Raw genomic sequence first — 15,413 nt, forward strand, 5'->3', positions numbered from 1 at the left:
AAGTGAATCAACTGAAGCTGTTCTGTTCTGTCCTACCAGGGAAGACGGGGATGAGGAGGGCACCCTGGGGGAATCCTTTGCATTAATAAAATACAAGATGGAGAATAGTGAGTGGGTGGCAGCATTATGGTAGCATGTGTTAGCAGAGTGGGAGGTAAAACCACTCCGGCGAGGTCCTGTCTGAGAGCAGACCGTCCTCCGGCTGTGGCTGGGCACCCGTTCGGAAGTAGCAGCACCAACGCTCCAATGCTATGCGGGGAGAATGTGAAAGTGCTTGCTGCCATGGCAACAAGGCCCGCTCCACAGTCTCCAGTCCTGCGTTAAGAAAGACGGCTAGCAACGTGGCCGTGGCTCAATGGCGGGGGAGCATGACACGCTGAAAGAGACTATTGAGAGCTTGTCAATTAGTTAATGGCCACAGTACAAAATCGGCAATAGAGGATGACCTCTTTTTTTTTTTTTTTTTTTGCTGTTTGAAAATATTATACCGCATGGCTTTCTCTACTGTGCCTCGGGGTAAGAAGACGGTCACTGATATTAGCGTTACGAATTAAAGGGACATCGTGTATTAATTTGAAATTAAAAACTACTCAATTATTTGTGCAGTTTATAGGATTCAAGAACAACCATGTATATAATTGCAGGTGGTGTCCTTAGATCACCTGTTTTGGTCCATCATATATGTTTGTCAGCCAGGACACCTTGTTAGCATTAGCGCCCCTCTTAGCATTGTTATTTTGAGGTGTGTATGAACGTTAACACATCGTAAAATGATATTTTAGGACACAGTTCTTAGCATGTACATTTATTAGCTTGGCTTCTTTGAAGTCTAGCTAATCCGGTTCGGCTACATGCTATATTCAAAGTTAGTTAAATAATAGATATTGCCAGTGGCTATGAAATGGATTCAGATTAAATGGAGCATGAATATGCAATATATGAGCATGTGGACTTTAAAGTACCCTAAAATGTTACATTTACAATCACAAACATCGGGTGCATAGTGACATTTATGCTAATTATATGTATTCATTTGTTAGGTAGTAGTTATTCTGTTGTTTCTTTTCTATCACAGTGGCTAAAAAAGTAAATTGTAATTCACAAGCAGAGATGAAATATTCCACACTTGCTTGAAATGTGTGTGTGAATAATACTGCTGTTCTTAATGCTGAAAACAAGTTGTAAGAAAGGCATTTCAATTCATTTGAAGTACTTTAAAAGCTTTGGGGCATTTCATTTCTACATTCCAGGAAATGGTTATGGACAAATGCCCATAACACTGGCTGGTCATTGTACTGGAGGATGTTTATCGTTTTATATCCGGAAACAAGTTTGGAAACGTTTTGTTATTTTTAGGATCTGAATGTTTTTCAATCCAAATTGCCCAGAGTGCAGTCGCTAGTCACAGTTGAAGACGTGTCTGGATGACATTAAAACGACGTAACTGCGGCTAGAGATCCTGCGGAAAAATGGCTGAAATGACCGAATAAGGAATTTTAAACAGTGGCTTAGTAACTGAAGGTTTGTTTGTTTTTTTTTGGAATATGTTCTAGTCAAGACGTCTTTTCCAACATGGATGACACTGAAACGCAATTAGTTTCTCGTGTAGATACTGAAAGCAAAAAGCATCGGAATAAATCAGCTTTCTTTTTGGCTGAGTCTGAGCGCCAAGACTCCTTTTTCATTCAGCTCAAAATAGAAAGTCACTGCTTACGCACGTCTCTACAACATAGTTTGGGCAGTGCCGGGGCGGGAGTGATTTGTGGGGGTGGAGTAACAGAATCGCAGGGAACCAAAAGTATCTGGAAAATGCCAAAGAGTGTAAATCATTGGTTTGATCCGCAGGCAACTCCCATTTGGTATAAAAGCAACGCCGCATTCAAAGCATGTTTGTAACATATTGATTTACATGCTGTGTCATGTGATCAGATAGCCTGTGTCCATATGACGAACCCAACCATCACTTAAATGACCTCGGTGACCCCCCTCCCCCCCCCCCTCCCCACTGCAGTAACTGCATTGCACCAGCAGAGGGCAGCGCTAAATACAATTGAAATACAAAATCGTACTCAATGTTTTCTTCATTTAATGATATTGTTTATCTCGTGTAGATTTAGATGGAGATAGATTGATATATATTATGGCATATTTTCAAATCGATAATATATAATTAGAAGATTGAAATAAACATTGTCTCGTATATAACTAAGTTGTATATAATTAAATCTAAATAAAAATGGAAATAATGGAACAGATACCAAATGTCAAGCATATTTTCCATGTTTACCCAAAAATGTATTTGCAGCAAATATACGTCACGCCAAGTCATCAAAGCGAGAGAGGAAATACTCCTCCGTGGTTGTCAAGACAACTGTTTTGCTCAAAAATCAACATAACACTAAACAAAGAGAACTAAAAGCAGGTTAAGTCCAAAAGGTTATTTAATACCCACACTCGCATGGGAACTTCATGATTGGACATCACTCATGGTGAGTTTTGTACTTTCCGCACATCTATTTTTATAACAGCAGCAGAGAGCGCAGCGTGCCTCGGAAAATGTGCTTGATAACATTTATTTATTCACTAGCCTAGAAATGAGTTCATTTATAATAGCATGGCCGTGCGGTATATTGAAAAGTACTGATATTGATTCTGGTTTGGAAGCAAAGACAATTACACAGCGCTTTATTTATTCATTAGACTTTGTCCATAGCGTTATGTAATATATGATCCTAACTTCAATGACATCTCCGGTGATAGATTTTGAACAAGTATGATTACTCTAGCCATCTACTGAGAAATTATCCGAGCAAATGTTTGTATAAGCGTTATAACTCTAATTTCCAAACACAAGGTCGATTCTCACCACGGTTTATATAAATTATTGCTATCGCCAATGGAGAACGATGGCAATTGCGTAACCCACGGAGAGATTCATTGCACAATGAGGTACTTTAACACAAAGGTCTGTCATAAATTGAAGCGATGAGTTGGTCTTTTCTCAGAACTCCCCCCCCCCCTCTCTCTCTCTCTCTCTCTCTTTCTCTTTCTCTCTCTGGATGGGAGCCACACGACATGGCAACGGACAAATAGATTACTAAATTCAGAAGCGCGTGTGGGAACTTGACCGGCCCACTACTTGTCCTCATTAGTTATTTTTACATTCAAGAGTTGTGTCAAAATGATGCTTATTAAAAATAGCAATATTTGAAAGGTATCAATTAATGTGCAAGTATGGCTGCGTGATTCAATGATGACTGATGAATGTACACTAGGGGGAGCCAAATACAAAAACATCCAAATAATATTTTTTAAAAGTTTGTATTTGATAGAAAAGGCTCAGGTGACTACATATTTAATACTCTTAAGATTGATTTGTGCGCAAGTCTGAATTGTTATGGGCTGAAAAAGCGGGCGCAAAAGTTTTATAAAACAACATTCTAATAAGTTTTATTTACATCAAATATAAGAATATTTTCCCACTTTTTTTTTCTTCCCGACTAAGATGTCTGGTTGTGTGGTGAGTCATGCTAACATTTGTAAATCTTTATTTGCTCTTAATTAATCATTGACGTTATGACACGACAGCTTTTTTCGCACTGAGTAGCAGACCAAAAACAATCTTACTTGATCGCAAATATTTCACATAATTAGCCAGAGTAGGACACAAGTTTGAAAACAAATACGTTTATTTTAGTTAAATAACATTTGTGGCAAACAATTTTGCATCTGTTGAGCCAAAGAATTATCGGAGAAACAACCGTTTGACAAAATGGCGATGTTAATCATGCACTTAGTGGTCTTTTGGACAACAGAACATTCCCTGTATTTGCGCTCATCTTGAAGTCAGTGGTATATATACATATTTATTTACTTATTGTACAAAAAGCAAAGTAAATAGACCAGGCTGCCAAGCTTTCGATTGAAAACTCTCAAAGGAAAAAATAAATTAAGACGTAAGCAGACTCGTATTCAAAACAGTAAGACTTCAGTGCCAAATTATCACTCAAAACTAATGGAGCGTTTTAATTTTTTAACAATAATTAACTTCGTTTTTTCAACCTTTTTAAGAACGTTAACAAAATGTGTGTGAACTATCTTCTACATCTTTGTCATTTTACATTTCAGTATTATAACTTAAGTGTGCTTCACTTCATTTAACACTTGAATGATCATGAGCAATGTTAAAACATAGCCTAGAACATTGTCTGTACAGTTTATGAAGATTTTATAATGCGATAGTTTGGACTTGGTACAAAGGTTTTCTACTCATTCCTCGACCACAACGTATGTTCACTTGCACTCTGAAACATTGTCCGTACTTCAACCATATTCTTCTAATATTTTAAGTCTCCAAAAATCCTGTGGATTACCAGACCGTACCAAGTTGAGGAAGAGTTCAGGCTTCAGAACACCAAATGTGCCTTTGAGAAGTACTTGAGCACCTGAAACAAGGAGCCAAGTCCAAAAATCTAATGTTTCAATTCTCAATCACCCTTGATTTCAAACGGTATTATTATTATTTTTTTTTGAAGGCAAATCACGAGCTGTCCTTCATCCTCATATTCGAGGGAGAGACATGAACTTGGCACAGAGACTCATGCAGCTGTTTGTGGAGACACAAACCAAGATTGTGAAGCACCGATCCATAAGACCCTCATTGTCGAGTTCTGGTGCACAGTGACCAGAAATAAGTCCTTCACACATTTCATATCAAACACTTGACGCAGTTGCGTTCTGCAGACGGCGGAAATGCTCATCCGGGTCATCTGACCCTGGATCGCTTGACAACAATGGTGCCGGCGACCATGTCGTACACAGTCCTGTTATGCTGGAAGAACAGAAGCGTGACAAAAGCTGGGAAGAAGAAGGCGATTGAAAAGTTCTTGCTCAGGGCTCGCACAGTTGATCTGTGGAGAAAAATTGTGTCGTTAGAGCAGCGGGTACAAAAATTCCAACCGTCCTTTCCCTCCCGCGATTAATAATATAACTCACGCAGACAGAGACACATCAGTTGCCGGCACCACGAGGACCCGATTGGGCTGAACCAGAACCGAAGAGTCGCACGTCACAACACGGAGTCCAATAAGGAATTTTCCTGGGGTGGCTCCTCCAGCTCCCCAAATACACACAATCTGCAGGGACAAATAAGGTTAGAAGTAAAAATATTATAAAAATGTACGCTGCTTTTTCGAGGGTGGGGGAAACTTGAATTGTTGTATGTTATTATAATTGTGAAAATTGTAGTTGATTGATTTCATGTCTAAAGTGTTTGTGTAACTTGACTTGTACGACAATATTACCCAAAACATTCCCAGTCATGACTCCTCACCTCATAAAAACAAACTAATATTGGGTACACGAGAGCAACCAGCATCATTTTCTGCAACTCCTCCATCGACGTTTCCTCATCTATTTCATCGATGATAAAATGCATTGCAAACTTGGATACATCCCTGAGTGAAAGAGAAGCAAGGTAGGTTATTTCATATAACAAAACAACCCCCCAAGTGTCAACTTTGCCACTCCATGAACTTACTTTATTCCACTCAGGTGCATAATACTAATGATAATGGTTGCTTTGATAAAAAACAAAATGAAAAAGTCCACAACTTCAGCCAGGAGTCTTTGGAGAGGTGAAGGGATGGTGTACTCTCGACCTGGAGAATGAATTCGTAGGCTGGGTTAAATAGTTCATGTAGGAGTAAGCACATAGACCTTTTATGAATAGCGGCTCGTGCGATCGCAGGGTACTTTTGGATGGCCCAAAGTAAAGCTTTTTGTTGCAGCCATTTTTAATTTTCAGCTATTTACCTGGCCTACGTGCGTTGCCATTCTCCTGTGGCAGCTGCTGCGGCTGAGTGGGCACTGCAGCCCCGCCCGCGGCTTCACCTCTTCGGCTACTCGGGGATCCTGAGGTGGCTGCATTGAGCGATGACGGGACACCAAAGTATTGACCGCTGGGATCGAGACGCGATGTCGACGGTCCGTTTGCTGACTGTAAAACACACGGGTAGGACATGGCTGCTGACGCCGCCAGCCAGCTCTGCCATGTCACATAGCCGGTGGAGTATTGGCACATCCACGCCTGTAACTTCTCACAATACTCCGCGGTGGTGCACTTTTCAGGTATATCTTTCTCGTCTTCGGGTTTGTCTTTTCTCTGTGGATCTTCTCCTCCGCGGTGTTTAAGCGCATTAGAAGCTTTACTTTTATCGGAGTCCATCATGTTTGTGTTTTCAGTGTCCGCCATATTGGACGAAGGTGACGCAACGTTTACGTCACTCCCATAGTATTTTCCGAGTCCAGAGGGGGGAGTGTTTTGTAACTGTTGGAATTTACGGTGTAGTAAATTTAGTGTATTTCCTTTTAAACGGTTTATGTTTGTGCACGATGTAGTTGAGATAAATTCACTGTTGATTTATGGCGGGAAAAATCCCATAACTATTGGTTAAAAAAAAATCCCACACGCCTCTCCCTCTTCAAAACAAAATGGTACTGGCCGTATTCTCTTAACTAATTCTTAAAATAGATTTTGGACATTTTCAACTTTATAAAACCAAGTTATTCAAAGATGAAGCAAAATGATAAGTAAAAGTAAATAATTTAGTAGTCACAATTTAATATTTCAACCAGATAATTGCATAGTTTTTGCTTTTTTTTTTTTTAAAGACAATCAGTAACCATTAACCAATTACAGTAAATTGAACATTTGTAACTAAATACTTTTAACTAACCAGTTATAGGGGAAAACTGCTTGATTTTTAGACTTTAAACAGGGGATTTTTGTCTTTAAAAAAAGAAAAAATGAATTTTGTGGCTATTATGCTTCACAGTCATCAAGTCTGGCACACCAGGAGCCCACTGCCCCAAAGAGGCTTAATTAGGACAAGTCCAGTCTATGCATCCAAGACAAGAGGCCTCGCAAGTGAGGGGTCACAGCTTTGACCTCAAGAGGGGATTTGGCCACGCCTGTTTCAGGAGACTGCCGATACAGTATTAGGAAAATGTGTCCTTGTTCGGAACAAAAGCCCATTGTCCAAAAACACCAAAAAAATCCAGCCCGTTTAGTCAGACATCAGAGTGACTTAAGGTGACTCAGTGAATGACAAAATCCTCCTTAATACAAAGTCTGAAGTTGCAGCCAAAACCACTCCCCTCTGACAATTCTAAATTCCTGCTAAGCACAAAAGACGCCTTAAAACCTAATTCTTGAAAAGACTGTTCACATGGTCGAAGAATGTTTGCAGACATGACTGTTCTTGTTGCTACAGACTTCAATTTGAAAGTAAAAAATAACTCCATAGACTTCAGCAAAACGTTTTGCGACAGAATTTTTGGAAAACAAAACCACATTTTGCACACAAGCTCAGTTCTTTAGATTTTATTGTATACATTTTTTTTTCCCCCAAATGTCCTTTGTAGTTCAACATACATTTCATTATTGCAAGGCTGGACTTAAGCTTCCTTCTCATAGGTCCTCAATGCAACAACATCACCCATGATACATTTCTATGGAGACAAAATTCACAGTTAAAAGGTTGCAAGTCGCATTAAAAAAAACTTTTGTTTTTAAAAGCTTTCAACAACTTACAGCTGCCAGTTTGCCTTCGTGAATCTCTCGTTCCATTGTTGTAGACTTGCCATCCCACGTCTGCTTCTGCACAAGTTTGCCATTCTCAAAAGTGAAGATGGTCTGCGGACAGATTTTAATTTTGAGGCTGGCAAAATGCAGTTTATTCAAATTTATATTAAAAAAAAAAACCACCTTGGTGTTTCGGTCATCTGCCGTGTTCTCATCGAATTCCTCGTTGAGCTTGAATTTGATTTCTTTGGTCTTGAAAGTGCTCTCGGACCTCATGGTTATGAGGCCTGCATCATCCACGCTGATCACAAGGTTGGGCTTGGCCATGTTGCCCATCTGCCGGGTAGCAAATCCCACACCTCCGTACCAAACAACATTTGCTTCAATTAACACCAAGAAAGCTCAAATGCTAAAATGAAGTATATCCTTACCAATAGCCTTCATGTATTCATCAAAGTTCTCACTGGCAGTCAGCTTCCAGGTTCCAACAAATTGCTCAACCATGGTGGAGTTTAAAGTCGACTTTGTGGTTCCGAGACACAAAAAAATGCAAGTCTCCCTGTGGTTGCAGGACGCAGACGAGAGGACAAACGGACACTCCGAGGAAATGGTACATTTGAAGCCCAGTGGAGCGCACGCTTGATACGGAACCGCCCAATAAGGAGCAGGTGCTGCCATTGCCATGGCAGCAATGGGATTAAGAGGTGTGTCTTCAAATCAAATTCTGGTGTGTGGGTCGGAACAGGAAATTGTAGTGTTATTTGGACTAACTTAGATTAATGTTGGCAGTTTCGATCATTTAATATGTGTGTGGTGGGCAAAGTATAGCCCAGGGGCCACATACGGCCCACTCTGTTCTTTAAACTGGCCCCACTTTATTAATATTCAACCAATTATTTCATGACATTCATTAGATAATTGGTTGAATATTAGTAACATAAAAAAGTATAGGTTCGTGTACATTTAACAGATTTATTTATTTTAATAATTTATTGCAATTTAATTGCAATTGATAGAATGAAACATTTATTCATTCAGTGTTACTAAAGCTAAACTATATATTTTGCATCCATTATTGCAAATGATAAAATTTAACATTTACAGATACCTTTTGCATAAAAAATACAGTAATTGGTTAACTATAACTAAAATATTTATAAATGCCATTTAAAAACAATAATTTATTTTTATGCTAGGAGAAAAATAAACTATTACTTACACATTTGAGCTATTCTGTTGGACCACACTGATAAATGACCTGACAAAATCTAAATGGCAAAATCTCTGCATACCTGTTAGATAATATAATTAGGTTCGGGGTTAAAAAAAATGTCTCTATGTTTTAGATTTTTATTTTGTTTAATTCAGCAGTGACTTTTAAACTTAGTTTATGCAGCTTTTTTTTACATCATTCTGTAGGTGCGATATGTAACCACTAGATGGCGTAAGAAAAGCATTGGCCTGAACCTCATGGCGTGTCATGAGTTTCAAGGCAAAACCTTGATAAGAATTCCTATCCTGATAACATACTTATGTTTATTATTAGTTTCTTCTGGAGTTCAAAAATAGCCATATAACGCCTTACAGTCTGGAATAACATTAAAAAAAAAAGTCTCCTTGAGATCCAATCTTCCTTTCTCTGTTGCGCTTACCCTCATACGGGTGTGCATGGATTACTGTTTCTAAATTGTTGTCTTGTGCTAAATGCTAACGCATGTCATATTCATTAGCATCAACTGACATCCACTTATGATGTCATAAATTGAGGCAGGGGGCCGGGCTGGATGTACGATGGAATGTGCATGCCGTCCCGCATCTGCATCCATCCAGATGCCATCCCGAGAAGTCCTTTCCTTCTGGTTTTCATCAACACTTCAAGCCCCATTGATGGTAGAACAGAGGCTACGGACAAAAGCTGTATATACTGTACAAACAGTGCTCTGAGCGGCAGCACACTGACTCATTCTTTAGTCTGTGTGAGAACGGAGGGGGACCCCTTTTAGCTCCTTTGTGTTGGTGTCTGTCAACAGTGTAGTTGCAGGCCGGGCCCATTGTGGCGGCCAGTGTTGCGTATTGACACAGGGCCTCGCTCAGCTTGTTCCCAGGGTCCAACCTGGGGGACTCATGAATAATGGAGCGAAGATCCTCCAGGCCAAAAAGGGGAAATGAAAAGTTGCGCTTGGCTTCTTGTAGACATGAACTGCTTTTTTTTTTACGTACCAGAAAATTGAAGTGTGCTCATGCCGCCGATTGTGTCGCTACTGGTCTTGCGCCTTGCACACTGAGGAAAAAAAAACCGTATTGACGTGAATGGTTCCACCAACAGGGGGCATCGCTTTTAAATCTTGCTCCCAAGCAGGTCCAAGCCATCTGCTGAAAGGCTCACACAACCTGAGTGGTGTGCCCTCCCTGTTTTTGACTTTATGAGACCACTCCATTCAGGGGAGGGTGGGTGGGGTGGGGGGGGGAACCAGAGGCCAGCGTGGGCGCCGCATGTGCGTGTGTGCGACAGACAGAGGGCAGAGCGGTGCCTCTCGCTTGTGTGCTTTGAGCTTTTCCAGCTTTGATCTTCCTCATCCCTTCATCCTTCCACGCCTCCGGCTCCTGGTTCGTGTGGCACACCGACGGCGGTGCAAGGTGGGGGGGGGGGGGGGGTTCACAGAGAAGCTAGTTGTTCTGTCATTAAAGCGCGAGGCACGGGGACCCCTGCTCAAGGCGTAATGCCACCGGGCGCAGATTGTAGTGGGCGGCGGGAAGGGGGGGGGGGGGGGGGGGCGTTTTAAGGGGGGGAGGGGGGGCACATACTGTACAGTTCTCTGATTCTCTTTTATGCTCTTAGATCCCCCCACACCAGTTGGGCTGGAATTCTTATGTGAAAAACAACCACCACAGCGCTTAGAGGCTGCCCTCATGACCTCTAACATGGGAAAGTCCAGCATTCAGCTGCTAGTTATATAAAGCCTGCCAGAGTCATGACAATCCCTGATGAATCACTTTCGGCTTCTAATGTCTCTTAGCATATCACATGGAAACATTATTTTCTGGGGCGATTTTTTTAATTGACAAAGCTTTATATAGTTTGTGTCCATCGTCTGAGTTATCATGTGAAGATTTATGTTAGAAAGCATCCTTTATCCTCCCAGAGTATGATAATCCTCAGACGTATGACCCCCCCCCCACCTCCCCGCCCCGCACCCCCACCTGCTGAGCTCAGACTGGAAAACACAGATGCGAAGGCACAGAGCAGAACCCCTAATTGAAGATTAATTGGATAGCGGGGGCACTTACCTTTGTTTAGACATGTGGTAAGTGTTAGGCCGTGACAAGCGACTCGGCCGTCTCAGCAGATGACTGCATTTAATATTTCATGACTCACTTTCAGGGGAGGGGGGGTGGGATTTGGGGGGTGGGGGGGTTATTGCTGCCTTGTGGAGCAATCAGTGCGTGCTCAAGTCGATGACAGCGATCGTGCATGTCTGCAACGCCCTCCTCTGTGTAGTGGCAAGTGCTGGCTAACCTTTCCTGTCAAATCCAATCATGCGCTCATTGTGGATCGATGGAACAAGTGTATCGTTCAAACGTGTTTAATCTTTTACCAAGACGTGACAAAAGTGGGGGACGATTGTGGTTGTTTTTTTTTGACTCGACATGAAGTGGCCGGCTTTTAAGTTTTAAAATAAGTACATAAGTAAAATACAGATAGCTTGAATCCTTTGACGTTGGTTTTGTGTGATGATATAAATGACTTAAAAGTTTTGGGTGACTTTGCAGGCTTATTTCCTAATTGTATGATCCGCTTTATATTTTTAGCGTATTCTAAAGGCCCACTAGCAAAGCAAATCTCCTTTCGGCTAATAATAGGGATGATTAACGAGCATGGATAATGAACACATGACTATCATATCTTTATTTGTCATGTACATCAGCTTGAAATAGAGCATGCACAGAAATAAGAATCAATAGAAGAACAAGAGATAAAAAATGGCGACGGAGTGAGGAGTGGCCATTTTGGGGTAAAAGGAAAGCTGTGCCGCTAACTAAACGGGACTTTTTTGCTGCAGCTCACTGGCAGCTTGACTGCAGCAGAGAGTAATGGGGCTGGCAGGGCGGAATCAATTACTGGCCACAACACATTTTCCCACAGGATCGGAGCTTGGGAAAGCAGCGCTTGCTTTACTGCAATGCAGACAGCTGGCACTGAGCATCCAAAGAAATGTTTTCATATCAACTCGTAACTCACCCTTGTTTTGCCACATGCAAAACGTTACGGCTGCTTTCAAACTCGGCCTACGAGCGGCTCGGTTATCGTCTTCATATAGTAGATTGATTTGACATTTCAGGGTTTATAAGTTTTCCCCCTTGTATGAGGAAGATACATTTCAATTAAGGCTCCAGCACGCCACACACAAACACACACACACACACACAACCCCATTGATATGCAAACAGTGTTTTCATGCGGCGATACAATGTGTGGTCTTAAAAGTAGCCGGCTCCACCGTGCCGCTTTCTGTGCCGGGCCAGGCAAGGGAGGTGGGGGGGGGGGGGGCATCACGTGCTGTCTCCTGTTGCGCTTATTTGGAAAGCAGCCTTGTGATCTGCCATCTCGCCTTTGTGGACTTGCTAAGTTAAGTGTTAATGGGGAGCATACTTGTAAACGCCATGGGCACGGTCATTGTGAGGGCGCTGCTGAAGGAGCGTGCACCATTGTGGAAAAGAACTTGGAATGGGTGCAATGACCCAGTCAAATTTATTTTATTTTTTTTATTTGTGTATTTATATATTTTCTTAAATTTTTTGGGGGGCTTTGCTTCTATGTATAAAAAGTTTCACGTCAACATTATTATGTTGTGGGAATGGAGTGGAGCCCATTTTTACTCAATAACTGAAATGTCTGTACGGATTAGCACGAGGTCATCAAAAAAAATGTTTTCGTGCACAACTTTTTGTCTAGGGTAAAAACAAAGACTAAAAACAGGGCTTTGTTGTTTTGATTGTCACCCTTGTTGCATATTTTTATTTTTCTCTGTCTGTGTTTTCGAAAAACATCTACTTTGAAGTCCTTTTTCATGTTGGCACTTTCAGACTCAAAAGATGTCGTAAAGTGAAGTTGTTGGGTTTTTTTTCCAGAACTGTGGAGTCAACAGTCTCTTTGGGGAGAATTGATTTTGTCTTTTAATAACACTTTGAAGCAGTGCCCAACCACTGTCGTGCATAGCGCAGAACACACATATCCTCCATTTTCAACAACACTATTTACATGGAAACAACAATGTCCGTCCCTTTCAAAAACATCCTCTTGGATTTCAAATGTTTGCATTTCCCGTCTTGGTAGCGGTTAAAAACCGTGGCGTGCAAACACCTCCTTATAGCAATCAACGTTGTTTTGTTTCAACATTCTACCCGACGGCACAAGCGCTCACCATAGGATGCTTTTCGATTGTTTACATTGAGTGCGAGTAACCCAAAACTTTTGTTATGGGCGCCTGGCCGTCGAAATAGCCGTGTCATTTTAAGGAGGAGGACGAGGGGGAAAAAAAATAAGATTTGGAGAACAAAACAAAGAAACAAGGAAGTCAACACATCTTACCTATCCAAAAAGCACAATGAGAATCGATGCCAACAAAGGCAGGAAAGTAAAGAATGAGAAGTAGGGGAGGGGGAGGTGGGGGGGGGGGGGGTTACGATTGGAATGGGTCTCAAGCCTTGGTCCTTTTCCCTGCCCAATATAGAGCTTGGGTGCTGGCTGGAACCAGAGGGGGCAGCCAGGAAACTGTGCTTCATAGGATAACATTGTTGTATGGAAGCTGTCTGGGAGACGTTTCCCCTTTTGCAGGGGAGCAGCTATTTACAACCAGCATGGGTGGCATTTGCTTTTTCTTGCATAATGCGCCATCGCTCAAAAGCGCACCTTTTGTACACGCCGCTCCATCGAGCGTGTCGGCCGACGCGCGCACACACATAGTTGTTGACTGACAGGTATAAGATATCAGCATGACACGCAAGGCAGGATGCAGGCACGGCTGCGAGCGCCGCTGCTGCCGACAGCCTCGACGGTTGACATAGTAAATCAATCCTGATGGGAGGGCGGGTAGCACGGAGGCCAAGGAAAAAAGGGGGGGGAGGGTGCGTTGGGACTCAGCCGGGCCTCTGTCAGACACGCTCAGCCACTCGGCCGGCCAGAGAGAAGGGGGACTGTCGACGGGGTGGGAGAACGCTCGCCGGGAAGCGCTCACACGGAGATTGAGTTACCACGGAATTAGATCAGGGCTGTGGGAAACAGCACCTCCTAAACACACTGGCGACCGCACACACATAAACACACGCAGACCCGCCGGCACACACACTATAAAGGGTCACCAAGGGAAACCTGAGGGGAGACGGAGGAAGGCAGCTGGGCACACGCCAGTTTCAAACAAATGCTCGCTTATGCCGTTTAGCTTCCTCGACTCGGTTTTGACCAGACGCCGGTTCGGCCGCGGTCAACGGGCGCCGGCCGCTTGGCTTCTTTTGAAAAAAAAAAAAAAAAGAGTCAAGTGGAGATTGGGAACATGTTTAGATGCGGCGGGGTGAAATGTCAAGGATTCTGCAGGGAAAATCCTAATTATGTTTAATGGGACGAAGGAATGTCAGCACTAATGTGAAGGACCTTGACAGTCAGGTGTGACCAGAGTGAGTTTGTGTCTGCATATAATGGATACCACATGACCCTGCATTGGAGTTGATACCGCTTTGGTATAATAATAGCATCAAAAATAATACCGAAGTCTTCCCAAATACACTCAACATACCCCCCCCCCTCTCTCTCTCATCCTCTGGAAAAGTCATTTGATGGTTTTGACTGGGTGAAGGGCAAGAAGAGGGCAGACACTAATGGAGTTGAACTTGTCCCATTACTAGCTGACTTTTCAGGGTGAAAAGTGCTGTTTTAGCCTTTTATATATGCGTTCTAAAGTATTGGGACACCTGGCTAGACAGGAAGTGGGCATTGAAGAAAATGGGATTCACATGCTGTCATGGCACAGCTTTTTTTTTTTTTTTTCCCAAAATGTGTCTGAACGTATTTGATCCCAAACGGCCGTGACGTCTCCGGCAAATATATAAAACAGATTTTTTGTTATTTAGACCAAATATTAATATATAAATTGACAAAATATTAGTCATCCATAGATGGAGTGAAGAAATAAATCAAAGCTGCGGCTGTTCATGTTTTTTAGGGGAAAGTTTGTGCTGACAGGACAGAGATGGGTCCCCCCCCCCCCCAACCCCTCTCTGCTCTACTCACGACATCAACAGGTCGAACGAAGCTTGGAAGTTGTATCTGTCACCGCCGCAACCTGGCTGACATTCTGGGAACAGCGTGCAGGCCAGCCGGACGAGCGGCCGGTCTGCAGTTGCTCCCTCTCGTCTGCACTTGTCTGGAAAACAACTGACCCGGCGGTGGACGCAGCAAGGAAACAGCTGCTCCTCTACAAGCTACTGCAATGGAAGACAGCAGGAGGGTCAACACACACACACACACACACACTCGCCCCTCCCCCACTGATGGCCTTACCAGACTTGGCAGTGCAGGATTAAGTGCTGACATTGTCTTTCATGGCAACAGAAGGGGAAATGGTATTTGACTTTTCAATATCGCGTTCGTATTTTATTGACCTGTCTGCAATATGATGTCGTCCTTTTTGTACAGCAAAGGAACATTGGCAGGAACAGGCTACTGTAAATTGGAGTAAAGAGGATGGCACGGCCGACAAGTGGGAGGCACGTCTGCCTTGCAGTTTTGATATTTGCAGTTTGAATATTGGCTTCAGCCTTCCTATGTGGAGTT

The 15,413-nt window shown here is 42.6% G+C and overlaps 2 protein-coding genes across 2 annotated transcripts; both read right to left on the reverse strand.

Moving 5' to 3' along the window:
• Positions 1-3,671: 3,671 nt before the first annotated feature.
• Positions 3,672-6,276, reverse strand: fam8a1b (family with sequence similarity 8 member A1b). The gene is made up of 5 exons (XM_085918325.1): positions 5,815-6,276; positions 5,540-5,660; positions 5,333-5,456; positions 4,996-5,135; positions 3,672-4,910 (listed from the first exon to the last, which is right to left on the reverse strand). The coding sequence occupies exons 1-5, from the start codon at positions 6,251-6,253 to the stop codon at positions 4,766-4,768; spliced, it is 969 nt and encodes a 322-aa protein (XP_085774451.1). The 5' UTR covers positions 6,254-6,276; the 3' UTR covers positions 3,672-4,765.
• Positions 6,277-7,369: 1,093 nt separating this feature from the next.
• fabp4b (fatty acid binding protein 4b) lies at positions 7,370-8,202 on the reverse strand. Its single transcript, XM_085918327.1, has 4 exons — positions 8,017-8,202; positions 7,769-7,944; positions 7,595-7,696; positions 7,370-7,512 (listed from the first exon to the last, which is right to left on the reverse strand). The coding sequence occupies exons 1-4, from the start codon at positions 8,087-8,089 to the stop codon at positions 7,459-7,461; spliced, it is 405 nt and encodes a 134-aa protein (XP_085774453.1). The 5' UTR covers positions 8,090-8,202; the 3' UTR covers positions 7,370-7,458.
• Between the last annotated feature and the right edge of the window lie 7,211 nt (positions 8,203-15,413).

Source organism: Syngnathus leptorhynchus, chromosome 8 (assembly GCF_054491065.1).
Source record: "Syngnathus leptorhynchus isolate UIUO chromosome 8, UIUO_Slep, whole genome shotgun sequence".
NCBI classification, from domain to species: Eukaryota; Metazoa; Chordata; class Actinopteri; order Syngnathiformes; family Syngnathidae; genus Syngnathus; species Syngnathus leptorhynchus.